Source organism: Fonsecaea pedrosoi, assembly GCF_000835455.1.
Source record: "Fonsecaea pedrosoi CBS 271.37 unplaced genomic scaffold supercont1.3, whole genome shotgun sequence".
NCBI lineage: Eukaryota > Fungi > Ascomycota > Eurotiomycetes > Chaetothyriales > Herpotrichiellaceae > Fonsecaea > Fonsecaea pedrosoi.
In genome coordinates this window covers 2,436,975-2,453,165 of record NW_013550613.1, presented here as the reverse complement: position 1 = coordinate 2,453,165, position 16,191 = coordinate 2,436,975, and the positions used below count along the sequence as shown (strand labels likewise).

General features: G+C 51.6%; 5 protein-coding genes across 5 annotated transcripts; 2 read left to right on the top strand and 3 right to left on the bottom strand.

Annotated features, from left to right (window-relative positions):
- Positions 1-298: 298 nt before the first annotated feature.
- On the top strand, positions 299-2,041 carry Z517_04799 (uncharacterized protein; the record flags this gene model as incomplete). Its single annotated transcript, XM_013430127.1, has 1 exon — positions 299-2,041. The coding sequence occupies one exon, from the start codon at positions 299-301 to the stop codon at positions 2,039-2,041; it is 1,743 nt and encodes a 580-aa protein (XP_013285581.1).
- A 616-nt stretch (positions 2,042-2,657) lies between these two features.
- Positions 2,658-4,301, top strand: Z517_04798 (uncharacterized protein; the record flags this gene model as incomplete). Its single annotated transcript, XM_013430126.1, has 2 exons — positions 2,658-3,215; positions 3,267-4,301. The coding sequence occupies 2 exons, from the start codon at positions 2,658-2,660 to the stop codon at positions 4,299-4,301; spliced, it is 1,593 nt and encodes a 530-aa protein (XP_013285580.1).
- A 1,724-nt stretch (positions 4,302-6,025) lies between these two features.
- On the bottom strand, positions 6,026-8,782 carry Z517_04797 (uncharacterized protein; the record flags this gene model as incomplete). Its single annotated transcript, XM_013430125.1, has 1 exon — positions 6,026-8,782. One exon carries the CDS (start codon positions 8,780-8,782, stop codon positions 6,026-6,028), a length of 2,757 nt encoding a protein of 918 aa, XP_013285579.1.
- A 1,007-nt stretch (positions 8,783-9,789) lies between these two features.
- On the bottom strand, positions 9,790-12,743 carry Z517_04796 (uncharacterized protein; the record flags this gene model as incomplete). Its single annotated transcript, XM_013430124.1, has 3 exons — positions 9,790-11,727; positions 11,780-12,504; positions 12,560-12,743. 3 exons carry the CDS (start codon positions 12,741-12,743, stop codon positions 9,790-9,792), a joined length of 2,847 nt encoding a protein of 948 aa, XP_013285578.1.
- Positions 12,744-13,201: 458 nt separating this feature from the next.
- On the bottom strand, positions 13,202-15,277 carry Z517_04795 (uncharacterized protein; the record flags this gene model as incomplete). The annotated part of the gene is made up of 2 exons (XM_013430123.1): positions 13,202-13,702; positions 13,754-15,277. The coding sequence occupies 2 exons, from the start codon at positions 15,275-15,277 to the stop codon at positions 13,202-13,204; spliced, it is 2,025 nt and encodes a 674-aa protein (XP_013285577.1).
- Between the last annotated feature and the right edge of the window lie 914 nt (positions 15,278-16,191).

Sequence of the window (16,191 nt, the reverse complement as noted above, 5' to 3'; positions counted from 1 at the left end):
CAGCACTCCTGCCGGACCTTCAGAGATTCTCATTTCCATTGTTTTGAATAGTTGATTCATTCATCTCCATTGACGTCTGATCTATTGTCTCAAGTCACTTGTTTCCCAGCCACCTTGTTTGAGTGCCACTCTGCCCTTTACTCCCCCCAAAACTTGCCCTTTTGCTTTCCGCCCCGAACCATCCTTTTTCATGCCATTCCATCCGCTCATCATTACACCAACATCTTCATTTATCCCTCATCACCTAGATGGAAAGTAACCTTGCGCTTCTCCATCGCGTATCCTCTTGCTTTGCACCATGTCAGCCACCGAAATCGACACTCTGTGGCGCTTTGCCTTTGGCGAATCAGCTATCCGACCCCTGCCCTACAGTTCGGAAGAGCTGGGCGACGATGGATGGCGACCACTGACGGATCCGCAAAATTTCATCCTGAATCTGGCCAATCTGAACCAACAACAACTCTACGCTGCGAGTGCTAACAATCAACTTGCCATGATAGACGCCCAGAATGAATACCTGGAGCTAGAACGCCACATCGCCAACATCAAGGGCAAAGAAATCACCAAAAACCCCAGAGATCTCCCGGCACCGGATGTCTTTGAGGAAAGGAAAGAAGCGGCGCTGTACGGTTACAAGTATGATGCCAATCGGCCAGCGCTTCTCCATGCCGGCATTCCTGGTCTGAGATCTGCCGATGATCTGACCGAGAGGGAAAAACACGATGTGCGCTTGTTCCAAGAACCCTTTGAGCAAGGCGGCTTTGTGCCCAAGGAGAGAGAGTACAAGGCCAAGCTCGCCAAAGCCAAAGATCCCCGAAACGTCGACGGCTGGATCCCCGTCGAAAAGGACGGCAAGCTCCTCATTCCACGTCAACAAACTCACCATGAAGAATACAACATCACATATGTTAAGCGCAATGTGGATGAAAATGGTGAGATTATTCGACCTCAATCGCCCGAAGGTAGCGAAGTCCCTGGTGAAACTCCCGACAAGGCCGTCAACAAACGGTTGACCAGAACTCGCTTTGATGGCAAAAAGTTCCCGCCCACGCGAGACGTGTCGGAGGCTCCGTCGACAGCTTCTACTCCAAATGGCAAAAAACGAGCAAGCCCCTCAGGAGCCGACACCAGGGAAGATACGCCTACTTCGAAACGCCGGAAGATCCATCTTACCGTCAATGGTGGCGAACAGCCCAAACCGAAGCATCCGAATCAATATACCAAAGCAAAGGAGAGAGAATTGGCTTCGACCACTCAAACCGCCCCGGTTCCAGCTAGTGTCAAACCCGTAATGCCGTCATCATCGTCATCGTCCAAGCCAACATGGCGGGAGTTGTCGCCCATGTCGAAACGCACACACAAGTGGACAGACCCGGACTTGATTGAGTCGATCAAGGAAGATCACTCGTGGTTGCATGATGACCCCAAAAGGGCAGAAGAGTGGAAGCACAAGCTCCTCAATGGCATCAATCCAGTTCGAAGCCTGAGCATGCTGCTCAAATGGAACTACTGGCAAGTGACCAACCAAGCCAAGAGACCGCGGGCGAAAAAACAGGCGGCGGAGCCAGAAGAAGCAGTCAAAGAAACCGAGGACTCCAGCGAGTCTCAAAAGCCGAGACGAAGGGTGACCAAGCCCAAAAGAGCCGAGGACAGCGAGCGATCAACACCTGCAACGACGCCGGCGCCAGAAGCCGTCAATGGCGTGGCAACACACGCGCCGAAGCTGGGAGTAAACACACGAGCAACGAAGTCCTTCCGGAGAGCACCTGGGGCGGAAAACGCCACTTTCAGAGACAAGGACTTGGAGCAAGATAAGCGCAATGGCACGAACAGTGGAAAACAGGCAGGTACAGAGATGGAACCATCATCAAGAGGAGAGGAGGTGGCGGTGGACAGAAATGGCAAAGACCTGAACAGTCACGCATCATCAACCAGAAGGCCAAGCATGAAGAGAGAAGAGAGCGACTCGACGATTGTGATCAAGGGGAATGCCCCATCGACAAGGCGATCGCTACGGAATACACGGAGATCCAGTGGCTAAGTTTGTCTATTGGTAGAAGACATCATTGGTTTGGCAACAGCACGACATGTGTATGAAGGTGTCACTGTAGGGCGATAGTTGCCGTTTCAAAGAGAATCATCCTACAGAGTCTTAGATATGGAATTTATTGATAGAGTCTCGAGTGTCTTAGTAAATAAAAGCGATGCCATATTTTTCCATGTCTGAGTAGGTATGCTGTACTCGGTACAACGGAAGCATTTGTCTGCCTTACTTGATACGGAAAAACAAGGCTGCAAGGCTGAGCTGCGGGCAAGGCTGAAGTCCAATTTCCAACCACCAGGAACAAGTCAGCAGTGGGTGGCAGTCGCCCGTCAAGTCTTGGCAGGAGCGAAACTGCGCTTCGGACATTTCACTTTGCGGACCTTTTTCCCTTTCTTCATGTTGTTATTGTCTCCTCCAAGTCCACGGCATCAAGTTCACTATCGTCCGGCCATCGCGTGAATTTGTGCTCCTTTATCTCGGCGAGTTTGTGATCTTCTTCCATTTCACAAGAAATCTCAACACTCATCTAGCATTCTCCGCTCTCCGGCTGCTAGTCCTTTCTCAGCTGCACGATCCCGAAGACGCCTCTGCTTCTCCCCTGCACGCCCTCGTCATGACCAAGAAGAAGCGTCACCATCCCGATGTCGAAGAGGTGCTCGCACGGCCATGGTGCTACTACTGTGAGCGTGACTTTGACGACCTCAAGATTCTGATCAACCATCAAAAAGCAAAGCACTTCAAATGCGAAAGATGCGGTCGAAGGTTGAACACGGCAGGAGGCCTCAGCGTCCACATGAGCCAAGTCCACAAAGAGAATCTCACCGCGGTCGACAATGCCCTCCCTAACCGAGCGGGTTTAGATATCGAAATATTTGGGATGGAGGGGATACCCGAAGATATCATCCAACAACATAATCAGCGAGTCCTGACCAACTTTCACCAAGCTCAAGCTGACCGGCAGGCGGCTTCTGGCAATAATGCTCAAAGTGCCCAGCATCCGAATGCCCCCAAGAAACCCAAGATCGAATCTGTTTCCGATATTAAGAAACGTCTGGCAGAACACAAGGCTGCCAAACTGGCTGCTGAGCAAGCCGATGGAGGAAGCAGTGGTGGTGGCACTCCTAACCCTCCTACAGCTACTATAGTCCAAGCCAAACCCCAGATAAATACGGTGAGTCGATTTAAGTCTTCACCGTGTCACACTCACTCATTCTCAAAACAGGCAGCGTCTCCAACCTACCCTGGATATCAACAACCCTATGCAGCGCCACCTACGAATGGTTCGTACAGTCAAGCCCCTTCCTTCGCCCAACCCCCAACCGCTTTATCTGCTCCGTATCAGGCGTCGCCTATATATCCTTCTGCCGCATCTCCGCCTGCTGGCGAAGCCTACGGCCAACACGCTGCAACTCCACAGCCTGGGCAACCTGGATATGGACAGATACCATACCCTCCACAGCCATACGTTCAACCGCCGCAGCCATCATTTCAGCCGCCGCAACCTTCACCGGTGGGCTATCCCCCACAACCGAGTTTCTCACCACCTCAGTACACGTCACCCTATCCAGGCCAAGCCTATCCTCCCCAACCCGCTGGACCTCCACGTCCATTTGCATCGGGATCTCCAGTCCCAGGGTTTCCTCAGCCACCCCCAGCTCTCACACAACGCTCCCATTCGCCTGCTACAAACGGTAATTTTCCTGCACCAGTGCGTACTGGCAGTGTAAGTCTACCTAGTGCTCCAGGATTGCCGCAGAGGCCCGCTTTTGGTGCTCCGCCAGTCAATGCTTTCCAATTTCAACAAATGCATCAAGGTCAGATCCCTGCTCCACAATCCCATAACATTGTGCCGCAGTACGCTCCCGGACAGACTCAAGGCAGCACAAGCACGCAAGTCCCGCCACAGGTTCCCATACCGAACCAGCCTTCTGCTGTTGAAGCTCAAGATGCCTCATCTCTTGATGACTTGATTGCAAATGCTTCGAAACAAGCTGATGCCGATGCCGCCGCCGCCGCTGCTGCTGCTGCTGCTGGCGAGGCTGTCGCCAAACCCGGAACGCCACTTGCCACCACTGCGTCGGCCACCACCAAGGACGAAGCCAGCGAAGATAAAGCTGGACCGAAGAAAGACAAGGAGAAGGAGAAACCAAAAGCAACCAGGTTGGTCTACTCTGATAACGAGACAAGTCCTGAAGAGAAGATGGCCATGTTGCCAAAGTACGCATTTACTCCTGCACAGAAAACAATTGTGGTCTAAACGATACTGTTCGATCGACCTGCGCGCCAAGCAGTGGGTAACGATCCCATCGCTCTCTTCCATCAAGACTTGATTTTGTCAATGAGACTGGAACTCAGCAGCATACATTTTTCAGCTAAGTCTTGCAGACGATACCAGCTCACGCTTCACATTATCCTTTCGTCCCTGTCGCAACACTGGCAACAAATGTAATACCGGATGGTACAAGCAAGATAGGCGTTTTTTTTTTTGGTGAGTTCACAAGGGGCAAGTCATCGTCTCATTGAGGGTGGGTGAGATGGAGGGTCACTGACACGGATTTTCGACATTTTCTTTTCGCCTTGAACAGCTATAGCAGGCGCCGCCACCATTGCATGAGGCTTGACACGATTCCACTGACCGAGCCAAAAAGGAAAGACAACTGGCAAGGCAGTGATTTTCGAGTGGCTTTTTTGTGACAGAAGGCAGCATCTAGCATATCCACGATACCAAAGCTGCTTGCGTGTAAGTGCAAGACAGGTTGGTGTCTCCTTTAGTTATGTCTCAAATACCACTTGATGTTGACTACAAACTTTGACTTGTTTGATTCTGATTTTTCCCTGCGGTCTATTTATTATTTGACTTAGTGCTGCTGCTGCTGCTATGTATGTATATATGTGACCGACCGCTCAATGCTCAACACGCCCAAAGCGCTTAGGAGAGAGGCTCGGGTGCCCATCGCTACCTAGCTATCTACACTAGACTATCGTGACTATCTACGCTATACAATGAAAAAGAAAGAGGGGGGGCAGGGGAAAGAGAGGGAGAGGGAGACAAGGCGAAAGGGGGGAAAATAACCACGCTCTCTACATGAAGACAAAGAAGGGGAAAAAAAAAAAGCATGATTTTGTTGTCCCATCCATATTCGATCGATCGATTTGAAGACTCGCTCGGTGGTTTCCCGTTTCTGATTCTCTGCCTTGAAAGGACCCGTTGCATTGCACACGCGTATGGGGACCGGGGTGGGGGGGTCGGGTAGTGAGTGAGTGAGTAGGGGGCAGGACAGGACAGGACAGGACAGGGCATGGCATCTCTCCTCTTTCCCTTCTTTCTTCCTTCCTCTTGGCCCACAACCGGGGTATCTATCTGTTCGGGCGAGACGGTGAGATAGCTACCAGCTCCCCCCAACGTTTCCCGTCGCGGCAGCTCGAATCGCTTGAATATCGTGTGTCGTTGTCATGTCACCTGCCTCTGGCCCTGCCCGCCTCTACCTCTCTTGTTTCTCTTTCTTGGACGCTCTCTCAACGACGACGTGACGACAATAGGGCAAAGATGGTTTGTTCCACGCACGGAAAAAGCAAGGGGGCCATGTTGCAATTCGCTTCGACCAGCTCAATTGATTCTTTTTTCCTCTTCTTAAAATTTCTTCCTCTCCTCTTCCGCCCCCTGTTCATCTCGGTCTCGTCATCATGTCGATTCATGTCTGGCTCCTGTCTTACATTTTGGCCTTGGTTGAATTTCTCTTTCTTCCTACCCCATCACGAATGATGTCAATTGTTTTGTATCTTCACGGCCACTCAGCACTCCCTTATTCATCGTTTCCCCACCCCAGACAGCTGAACGTAATGTAGTTGGGTCGGTTCGCTTGTTTGTGCATCATTTTCATGTCCATCTTCGCCCTCAGACCCCCATTTTTCCTTAGTTGCGGGAATGAAGGCTGGCTGTTTCCGCAACCCGAGCAGATACCGCAACTGTTGCCTCTCTCCTCATCCGGAGCCAACACCATAGCCATCCCTCAACTTGGCTCGAACCGGCGGTGCCAATCCTGCAATGAAACCTTCGAACCGCTCTTGCCCAATCAATCCGCCAAGGCCGTTGATGACCCTGGCGAAACTGGCTCGTACATCGCTGTATTCCTGTCCCTGTCGTCCTTTGAGGGGGAACTGCGCGATTGCAGAAAAGTACAAGACCAGACTCGATTCCATGGCCTGAGGATTCTTCTCCAAAATATTGTTGAACCCTATGAACGCCGAGGCCTTCTCATGCGATGTGCTTATCTTTGACATGGACTGCAAAAACGGCTCTGCGAACTCGGACAAGAAGGGTGCAAGATGATCCGCACACGGCACACCAAGTCTGCCCAATGCAGTTGCGGCGTTCTCACTTGCTGCATCAGGGACTTCTTCGTTCGTAATCATGGACAGCAGACCACGATAGAGCGGCTCGATAAGAGGCGCGATTCTGCTGGCCGGTGCTCTTGCCGCGATTTCGCCCATACTCCAGCACACATTGGCGAGGACGTTGAAACCGTTTTCGGAATCCGTGTCCGGGATGGAGTCCAAATCCAGTTGTCTTATCAGAATTGGAATCAGTTTCTCTAGGTAGGGATCCAAGCTGGGGTAGAGTGCAATCGCGCAGTCACCCAGAACCGCGTATGCGGACTGTCGCACATCAGTGGTTGCATCTTCCATACAGAAGCCCAACAGGTCGAAAAACTGAGGCTGCGAGTTCTGTACAAGTGGTGCTGACTTCTCTGGAGAAATGGCTTGGATTATCGCGCTAAGAAGATCCAAAGCCGTCACGATGAAGTCCTTGTCTGGTTGATCGACAGTCTGGCCACTGATATAAGCCATGTGCTGTTGTAGGTTTGCGTAAATGAGCTTGATGCACCGGTCGAAAATGGGGGGAGCGAACTGTGCAAAGGTATCGCCGTAAGCCATTGCGATGTACCCTAAACACCCGAGCAAGGGGAACATTTCGCGGGAGTCGTCTTGGATTTTGTTCCATCGTTGGATCAGGACAGGCATGAGCAGGTCGACAAGCTCCGGCGTGGCAATTTGTGAGCCAACATTGTCAGCGAGAGTCTGCAGGCAGTCGTACAGGATGTACATGTTTTTGTCCTTGTACCGTCTGAAGCACTCGGTGAATTGTCGTAAGATAGGTTCGACGTACGGCTTCAATTTGTCTCCAGATTTCTCCTCGAGGGACGCAAAGGAGCTAGCCCCCGCTTCCTGGACTTTCTTATTCGGATCGAGCATACGCTGCAGGAGACCCTCCATCATAGGTTCAAAGTATCGTTGTTTATCAGCTTGAGATTCCAGTCGGGCCGCCCACTCGGAGTAACGGGCCAGACACCAGCACGTAATCTGACGAACAACTGGTTCCTCGTCCGACAGCAGAGAGATGAGGAACGGAACGAGCTCGGGTAGATGAGGAGAGACGACGTCCATGCAACCTTCTGCGATGGCGCCAAGAGCGAGGACTGCGGCTTCGCGTTTCGGCCAGAGAGAGTGAGAAAGGTTTTCCTTCAGGTATGGCAGAATGATGTTGAAGACGGCCGAGTGATAGTTGACCGCGAAAACATCCAGCGCTGCGGCAGAGCATTTGCGCAAACTCCACGCGTTCTCAGGATCTTCGTCATCCCATTCATCTTCGTCTTCATCTTCGTCCTCAACTTCCCCGTCGCTGAGATCGTTCTTAGGTTGTGATGTCCCATTCGCCTGTGGCGTTCCAGGCTGACTCTCGTCCTTTTCGATTGAAACAACACCTCTTCCCGCCTTGGTCTGGGCAAATTGAGGTTTGATGTCTTCGGCACGATCCTCAATATCGGCATTGTTTTCTTCACCACCCAGTCTGAACGCATCTTCTTCTCCGTATACCATGCCCGAGAGAAGCACAGGAATGATCTTTTCCAAATAAGGCCCCATTTGACCTCGCAATTGATCTTGTTCCCCGATATTCAACCAGAACTCGGCCGCGTCCAACGCTAGATCTGGGTGATCTATCGATTGTTGTTGGGTGAGGATATAATTGACGAGTCCCTCGAGATGAGGCGCCAACATGTCGGGTCTCGCATCCACCAGTTGCACAAGAGACTGGCACACTATGCGTCTGACTTGCACGTCCGGGTCTGAGGCAAGTTGGAAGATAGTCTGCAGATAGACGTCTAACGTGGAAAATAACACTTGCGATTTTTGTGGAATAAACGACTTGAGGGTGCTGAGCGCAAAGACCCTGATCTTAGGGTTTGGATGAAGAGCAAACTCGAGCAATTTCGGCACGATGACACTCATGGGGCGTTGACCTTGAAACTCCTTGTCGAGCAGTTTTCGGTTATCCTCACATACCTTCGCCAAAGCGCTCATCGCACCTTCCTGCGTCTCTCCTGCAACGTTTCCACCGGCGTTACCGACGAGCGCCAGCAGTTCTTGCAGAATCTCAGGCCATTGCAGCAGACCGCCCTGCTGGACCGTCTCGGTGATCACAGTCCCTGCGAAACTGCGCAACTGTGAGTTCTGGTCGCGGAGAACGTTAAGGGTGGCCGCCTTAATGTATGCCAATTGATCCTTGGGAATTTGGCTATAGAACAGTTTGATGTGGTTCTTCAGGTTGACAGCGGCGGCATAGCGAATGAGGAAAAGACTGGGTGCAGCGAGATTCAGAGTCTGGCCAAGCTGCGGAGTGCTAAAGATGTAGGTAAGGTAATTGACATAATCCTTATTGTTGCGCGCATTCATGAGCATCTGTTTGCTTGGTTCATGTCCTGGTTAGTGATTTTGCTCTTCTGGAAAGTTTGGGATTGTCCCTTCTGAAGAAGACCCGCGCGGGGATCTTCTACCCCGGATTTCTTTTTTTTTTCCCCTTCTCTCTTGGGGCCTGAAGTAAAAGACAGACGACAGGAAGTCAAGACGCACCACCTCAGCTTCTTTTTGCTTGTTCCTGTCATGGCCACTTAAGGAATTTTTTAATAATTCCGACAACTGCCTCAACCCATCCTCCTCCGGTTGCCACGTCATGACGGGCACCGTTGCCCGGAGGCTCTTCGATCGAGGAAAAAGATGCGCAGTGTCGTGGTTCGGGAGGGACGTTCAAAGAGAACCGAGGAGGACAGGAGAGCCTTCACGTTCCCGCTTGTCTGAAGTGGGAACTTTGGATACAATGAGACCCGAGGCAGAATGAGGTGGGACGTTGATTGATCGTGAGTTTAGCCGACTCGTTTCCTCACAAACCTGCGAACAAAGCCCAGTCAGTTGAAAGTTGCCCACTTCTTCATCAATCATCCAAGGCGCCGAGAATTTGGACATACAGTACACACACCATCAATCACATCAAGCCAGACGGCAGTCATCAACCTCAGCAATGTTTTGACACAAAAGACGATAGGGTAATTGTGGAGGAGAATTTTGGACAAGTGCACGCAGAGCAGTTTTTGGGAGGAGGGGATGAAACGCTGCGGCATGGCAAGATCCCAGATCCAGATCGTCTTTAGCGCCCCTCTTTCCCGCCAATCATATTCTATTGGAGGCGTGACTAAGCCGGGACGGATTTACGATACACCGATGTTGATCCGTTCTCGGGCCGACGCGGCGGGTAAGAAGCGTTGGAAGGGGTCAAGGGAACAACAAAGTTGTGAGTTGTTGGACGAACAAGGCTGTGCTAACTGTGTTACGAGACACTCATCAAGCGTGCACGAGATACATACTGGGGGCCGCAAGGCTGTGCATATTATCGTCATGCTCTAGATACTACCTCAGGTCCACACCATCTTCTTCAAGGAATGACCTAGCTGCTCAAAATATCCAGTACGTTTCTTCGCTTCTTCCAACGAGATAATGGCCGACTGCTCTACCAGGTCGTTTCCTTGCTGTTCACCTTGTTCTGTGCTCCCTGTGAGAGCTCGTCGAATTTCGCCTGCCACATTCTCAGCCACCGCTAACGGTGCCTCGGCCTGAATTCCCACCACTCCATCTGAGTCTGTCGTCGCTGCCGGGATCACCTTCATGGCCAACTTTCTCGATGTTGGTGCATGGCTGGGACTCAGCCAAGACAGGATCCCTGTTCCTCCGTCGATTCGATTCTCAGACTCATCCGCCTTAGGCGCGACGTAGTTTTGTAAGGATCTCGTGTTCGTCCGAATGGTGCTTCCCTTTCCAGGATGATATATTACCACAACCCCGGCATTCAGCTCTTCCTTCATCTGCTTTTCACTGAAAGTCGACGTGATATACGTCCCGTATCGGATCTTGGAGACAGAGCGCAAGTCAACTTTCTCAAAAGAGGCAAGTTTTTCGGTGGTCCAATCAAACCTGCAACAGTACAGAGCTGCATCGGTCAACAGGATCACCGCCTCTTCGAATGGCAGGGTCCGCAGAGTGTTCTCGTGTGCGGGCGTTAGCATTGTCCACCCCTGAATCAGATCTTCGTCCTGCTCCTGTATAACCTGTTTTGCACAACTCTCAATCGCAGCTTGCCGAGCTTGATCAACAGATATGCCTGGGTCTTTACTCATCATACTGCTCTCAAAATCTTCAAACACCCTCCATGACATATTCCCAAGTAAGAAGTCAATGACTGCTTGGGAGAAATAGTCATTGACCATGTTGTTGTAGTATCGAGTCAACGTCAGGCTGAAATCATTCAAGGCTCCACGATAGTTCCGCCGCCGGGTTCGTGTGAAATCCCCTTTCAGTGCTGCCGTGGACGCATACTGCCTTGATATGGCGTCTCCGTTATCAGCCCATAGGGTGTTGAACCAGGTGGTGGTCTCATCGTGCAGTAAATCAATCTCGAACCCTTCCCTAGCCAGGTCTTTCTGCAGCATGTACTGTCCAAAAGCACTCTGTGCCACGTTGGTGCGGTCTAAGCAGTCCATACAGTTCGTACGGATTATCCCTGACTGGGTTGTCTCGATTCCGGTTCCGGAAATCACGGTCTCCCCGTAATTCTTGATGGTATCTTCGAGCTTGTCCACAAGCTTTGAGACATTCTCGAACTTCATACCGCGGCACTCGGCATGGAAATCGAACCACTCATACTGGACGTCTTCAAGTTGATTAGACTTCTGCAAGGAGTGAACCTTGTTCTCGAAAGCATCGCCGATGATCTTCTCAGGACCGTGTTTATCCACCAAGCAGACAACTTGAACTCCACCGTATCGTCGCCGAAGATCCTGAAAATGTTTCTTCATAGCTACATCATTTTTGGATGCTGACTGGTGGAGCATCGGTGTCGGCTTCAACGAATAGGGCGACTGTGAAAAGTAAAGGGGAATAGAGGCTCGCGTCTGTACAAACGATCGTATTCGCCGCGAAGGAGACCAATCTGGAGCAGACAGAATCTGTTCAGTTTCCACGGCATTGGCACAATTGCCTTCATCATCGAGGCCGCGTCGGAGGTACCGAAGGCCTGATCGCTTGACGGATCGCCGCGAAATCAGCGTGAGGAGGTAGGACTGCATGTCAGTGCTGATGCTGGCAAGACCTTGTTGATCATGATTTACGGCGTCTTGTACCCCTGCCGATTGCTGGCCATGCTCAGCGTCCACCACAGAGGCCGAGTTTGGATTCTCTGACTCTGCTTTTGTAACTGTGAAAGTCCTCTGTCCCACAAAACCTTGAATAATGGGCATCATGAATGAATCTTGCCTGGTATCCATGAATGGACCTAGGAGGTGTCGGTTCCAAAAATACTGTCGCAATCAGAACCTAACTCATTCTTTACGATCATGAACATGAACATACCATAGGGTCAAGAGTCTCACTTGAAGGAGCAGTCGCGCTCACCTCCATGGCCGCTAGCCTGCGCGTCAAATCAATATCGTACGAGAAGAAGTAACTGCCCGAGGTCAAGATCATCTTCGTCCTCCTGAGAATCTTGGGGGTCGCCTCGGTGATGGAGGTGTCGTTGAGCAGTTGCTCGGCGTCTTTGTTATGGGTTTGTTCTGGTGCTTCAATGTTGCCACTGGCTTCAGGTTGATTTGCTGCGACCGCTGCTTCTGCTTCAGGACTCGACCTGGTCCCCGTCTGCGAGGCATCACTCGTATCTACAGGGTCAGACGTGGTCCCTGAGGTCTTGCCTCCACCCCAGCCCTGCTTGGAAAACCATTGAGCAGCAAATCGTCCATATTGGCCTCGGTTAGCAATGACATCTCTGGCGATGCTGGTGGGATTTGATATCTTTTGCTGAGGGGTGGTATGTTCTATTGGAGTCTCAGGCTCTCCCTGGTCCTCTAGCCTAGTACTTTGTTCCTCCGTGTCGGTCACATCGGTATCGGTGTCAGTTGTGGACGATTCTGTAGTTTGAGACTCCAGGGCGGTGATGATGGCCAGGGACGCTGCTTTCTGCGAAGACAGGGGGAGAATGGCAACATCGGTAATGACATAGACGGGTTTGCCGAATATTTGGGCAACTTGCTCCCGTTGAGTGATTGCGATGAGAAAAGACGACGAGGCAATCGAGAGCATACCTACAACTGATCTAAGCGACTCGGAGTTCGTCGGCCAAGTTGTGGGCTTCCTTACCGACTATGCCGTGAGCTTCCAAAGGCGCTGGTTTCTTCGCCAACGCATCCGACTTCTGAAGCTCCTTGACCTGTCGGCTCTTGTAGTCGATCTGAAGAGCTTTCGGGTGCTCTGCAGGACCGTGAGCCTGGAGGACGACGCCATCAACGGCTGCCCAAATCAGCAGTCTGCGAACGAGACCCATGTTTGTACAAGGAGAGGGCAGAAGTTCTATGCAGCATAAGGAGCCTTCGCCCGTGAGCAGGCTTGTCCGAGGTCAGGATGGACCTGTGGCGGTAGTCTTATAGAAAGTGATTGTTCTTGTAAAAGTAGTGGAAGAGACCAAAGGCTTTGTTTCACGAATGGTCGCAAACCACTGACATCATTGGGCGTCATCTTGGTCAACACCATCAACAAACGAACTCTGTAAAGACAAGAGTGTCGCGACAAGTTGCACCTGACATGATGCATATTTCGGTCCAGATGCTACATTACTTCGAATCTGAGCGAGCGGATAGACGGAAGAATCATGTTACTGTATCGTTGAATTTTGGCCGCTCTATCGCAAGTGATGCATTTCCATCATTCATCGTTATCGTTACACTTTCTCAGGTCCCAGTCTGGGTCATAAACCATGGCCATCCTGCAAAAACACTTGGGCAATCATGAAGCAAAATCTATGCCCTCTACCCTTGCCGCCAATAAATCCCTTGAATCCACTCTCACCCCAACATTGGCCTTGACATCAGGGGCCGTTGCATCTCCGCCCAGCGGCATAGGCCCGTCATGGGTGAGCAGAGGGCTACCGGGAACCGCGTCGAGCGGTGCTTCGTGCAGTGCTGGCTTCTTATGTGATGCCAATTTGCCCGCTTTTTTCTTCTCCAGTGCGCTCTTTACCCAGTCTGCAACTTCTTTGTCCGCAGTGTCTGGAGTTTCACTATTTGAGAAGGCGGACTCGATGCCGGCCTCGGCGGCCTGCTCGCCTTCCTCGTCCTCGCAAATCGTGGGTGGCTTCAGTAGTGGTGCGAGCCATGCATGTCGGAGCAGCATGGCGTAGGTTGGTCTGAGTCGGGGAATTTTGTTCAGGCAGCCCCGTACAAAATCAATGGCTGCCTCGGAGAATTGATCAGCTGGAAGATCTGGAGGTTCACCATCCACAATGGCCTATCAGATTTGTTAGCAACTGGTTTCGATTGAAGGTGGGCAAGGACTTACACTAAGCTGGCTGAATATATTGTCGTAGGTTTCGGGGGGATAAGGATATCGGCCGAGTGCGCATTCGATGATGGTGAGACCGAGTGACCAGATATCGGACTGCACGCTATAGGTGCCTCCGCCAGCGCCGACTTGAGCCATGCCGCCTCCTGATATGCGTTCTGGTGCCATGTAGCTCTGGCACCCAATATTTGTTTTGGCTATTGAAGCCACAAGATTGCCGCTGACCCCAAAGTCACAGATCTTGACTTGGCCTCGCGTGTTGACCAGTATATTCGTCGGTTTGACATCTCGGTGGATGATGTTGTGTTCGTCCTTGAGGCATTTGAGCCCCATAACTGTCGACAAGGTGATTTTTTTGAGGACTCCTTCAGGGACCCCATCCCCGTATAACTTGTCCACAGAACCACCGTCCATGTATTCAATGCAGATATAAACAGAACCTTCTTGAAAAAATGCGCCATAGAAATCGATAATGAAAGGTGATACACATCGGTGTAGAATGTCCAACTCCATGATGATGGCCGCAAACTTTGAGTCCTCGAGCTCGAGGCGGATTTCTTTCATGGCCATGACAAGCCCGCTTGTCCCTTTTGTGTCTGATTGTGAATCTACCTCTTCGTCATCTTTGGGAATGGAGGCTGATGATTGCCGCACCATATTGCCTCGGAGACCCAACCCAGGGCGTCTCATCTTGGGCCGTGCGTGCCTGACTTTGAAAACCGTTCCATAATTGCCCTTACCCAACTCTGATAGCGTGTCGACCTCGTCTAAAGAAATTGAAAAGGTACTGCCACCAGCAAAATCGATACCACTCCCGTGGATAACCGCTTTGTTGTGGAAATTTAGAGTCCCCTTTTTGGTATCAATGATATTTGAGTACTTGTTGAATTGAGAGCCAGTGTCTGTCTTGTCCTCCTCCTGTCCAGCAGGGGCAGGTTTGTGCGCATCTGACAATTTCATGCCACCTGGCTTCAAACCTCGTTTTGCTGCCAATCCACCCATGGGAGGTCTGGGAGTCATCACTCGAGGACTGCCGGGAATCGGGGAAGGCGAGGAGCCAAAATTTGGCGCGTTCGGTCGTTGCATACCCGGGGGTAGTCGAAGGTTGGCTGCAGAAGAGTTCGGGGAAGGAGGAGGAGCTCCTGTCAACGCGCCGCCTACAAAAGCACCGTGCTGTTGACTGGTAAACCCTGCAGTTTGTGCTTTTGTGGGAGGTGCACCCTGCCGAGATAGGGAGAAGGCCTTCATCTTTGCCTGAATATCAGAGTTCAACCCACTCGCCCGTGAAGGCAGCGGGCCAGGTCGTCTCGCTGCATTGACAGGGCCTAGCGGGGCGGAGGAGGGGTTCATGGTAGGACTTATGCTGTTTCCTGGCGAGCCCAGCGAAGGGGGCCTGGAGGGAGATTGTGGGGAGGAAGCTGTCGGTGAAGCCATGAAGGAAGAGGTTGACTCTGAAGCTGGTTGTTCGTAGAATTTTGAGGTTTCGGGAGAGGACGGCTGTTGCGGTGATGAGTCGTCCATGGTGACTAAGAAGGTGGTGGTGATTCCCTACTTGGTTGGAGGGGTGTGTGTAGGTAATATTCTGTGGCCGGCGTGCGCATGCAATCGCGCGAGGATATGGACTCCGTCAAGGCGGCATGCGACTCGGGAGAGGAGTGACAACAGACGAAACAAGATACGAGCGTGAAAGAAAGGTCTAGACGGTGATTGACCGGTCTATACGACTCGATAGGAGGAGGGAGTGAGGACCAGTGTTCGTGAGGGCTCGTTCGGAGGAAGAGGCGAGGTGACGACGAGAGCGTGAGCCGGTGGTGGAGAAACGGGGGATGAGGCCCAAAGTTGCAATCAATTGTTGGAAGATGTTTCTTGTCTCTCGACTTCTCATTTGACCGGAAAGCAAGATGCTGGATCTGCTGAGCAACCACGGCGTTTTTTGGGCTTGCCGGGGGGTGACAAACCTCAAATCGGGAGGCAAGGCCAGGGCAGGGCAAACGGAGGGAGCGGCTAAGCTTCAGGCAAAGTTGAGCAACTGAGCTGAGGTTGGCGGATGTTTTTTTTCCTGCGCTCAAACCAGGGTGGGGATATGCCCCGAATATTTGAAGGTCAAGGTAAAAGATGAAATGATGATGTGTCTTCAGGCACAGAGATCTTTGATACAGTAGCAAAAGATAGACAAAAACCCAACCAGGCTCTTAGTGGATATAAAACGTGTCGATCAGCTTCTACGATACTCCATACGTTCAATGCAAGTCTGTGGATGGCTCGATGGGCTGGAGTAGTGGGTGTGTGGTGGACGCGTGTGTGAACAAATACCCTGTACGTGAGGCTTAGCTACGTGGGTTGAGGCTTGCGATGCATTAGTTCCATCCCTCGAGAAGAGAAAAAGTGAGGCATGAGATTTTTGCCCTGGTAGGCAGCTTGCTAGGCTGACAGCC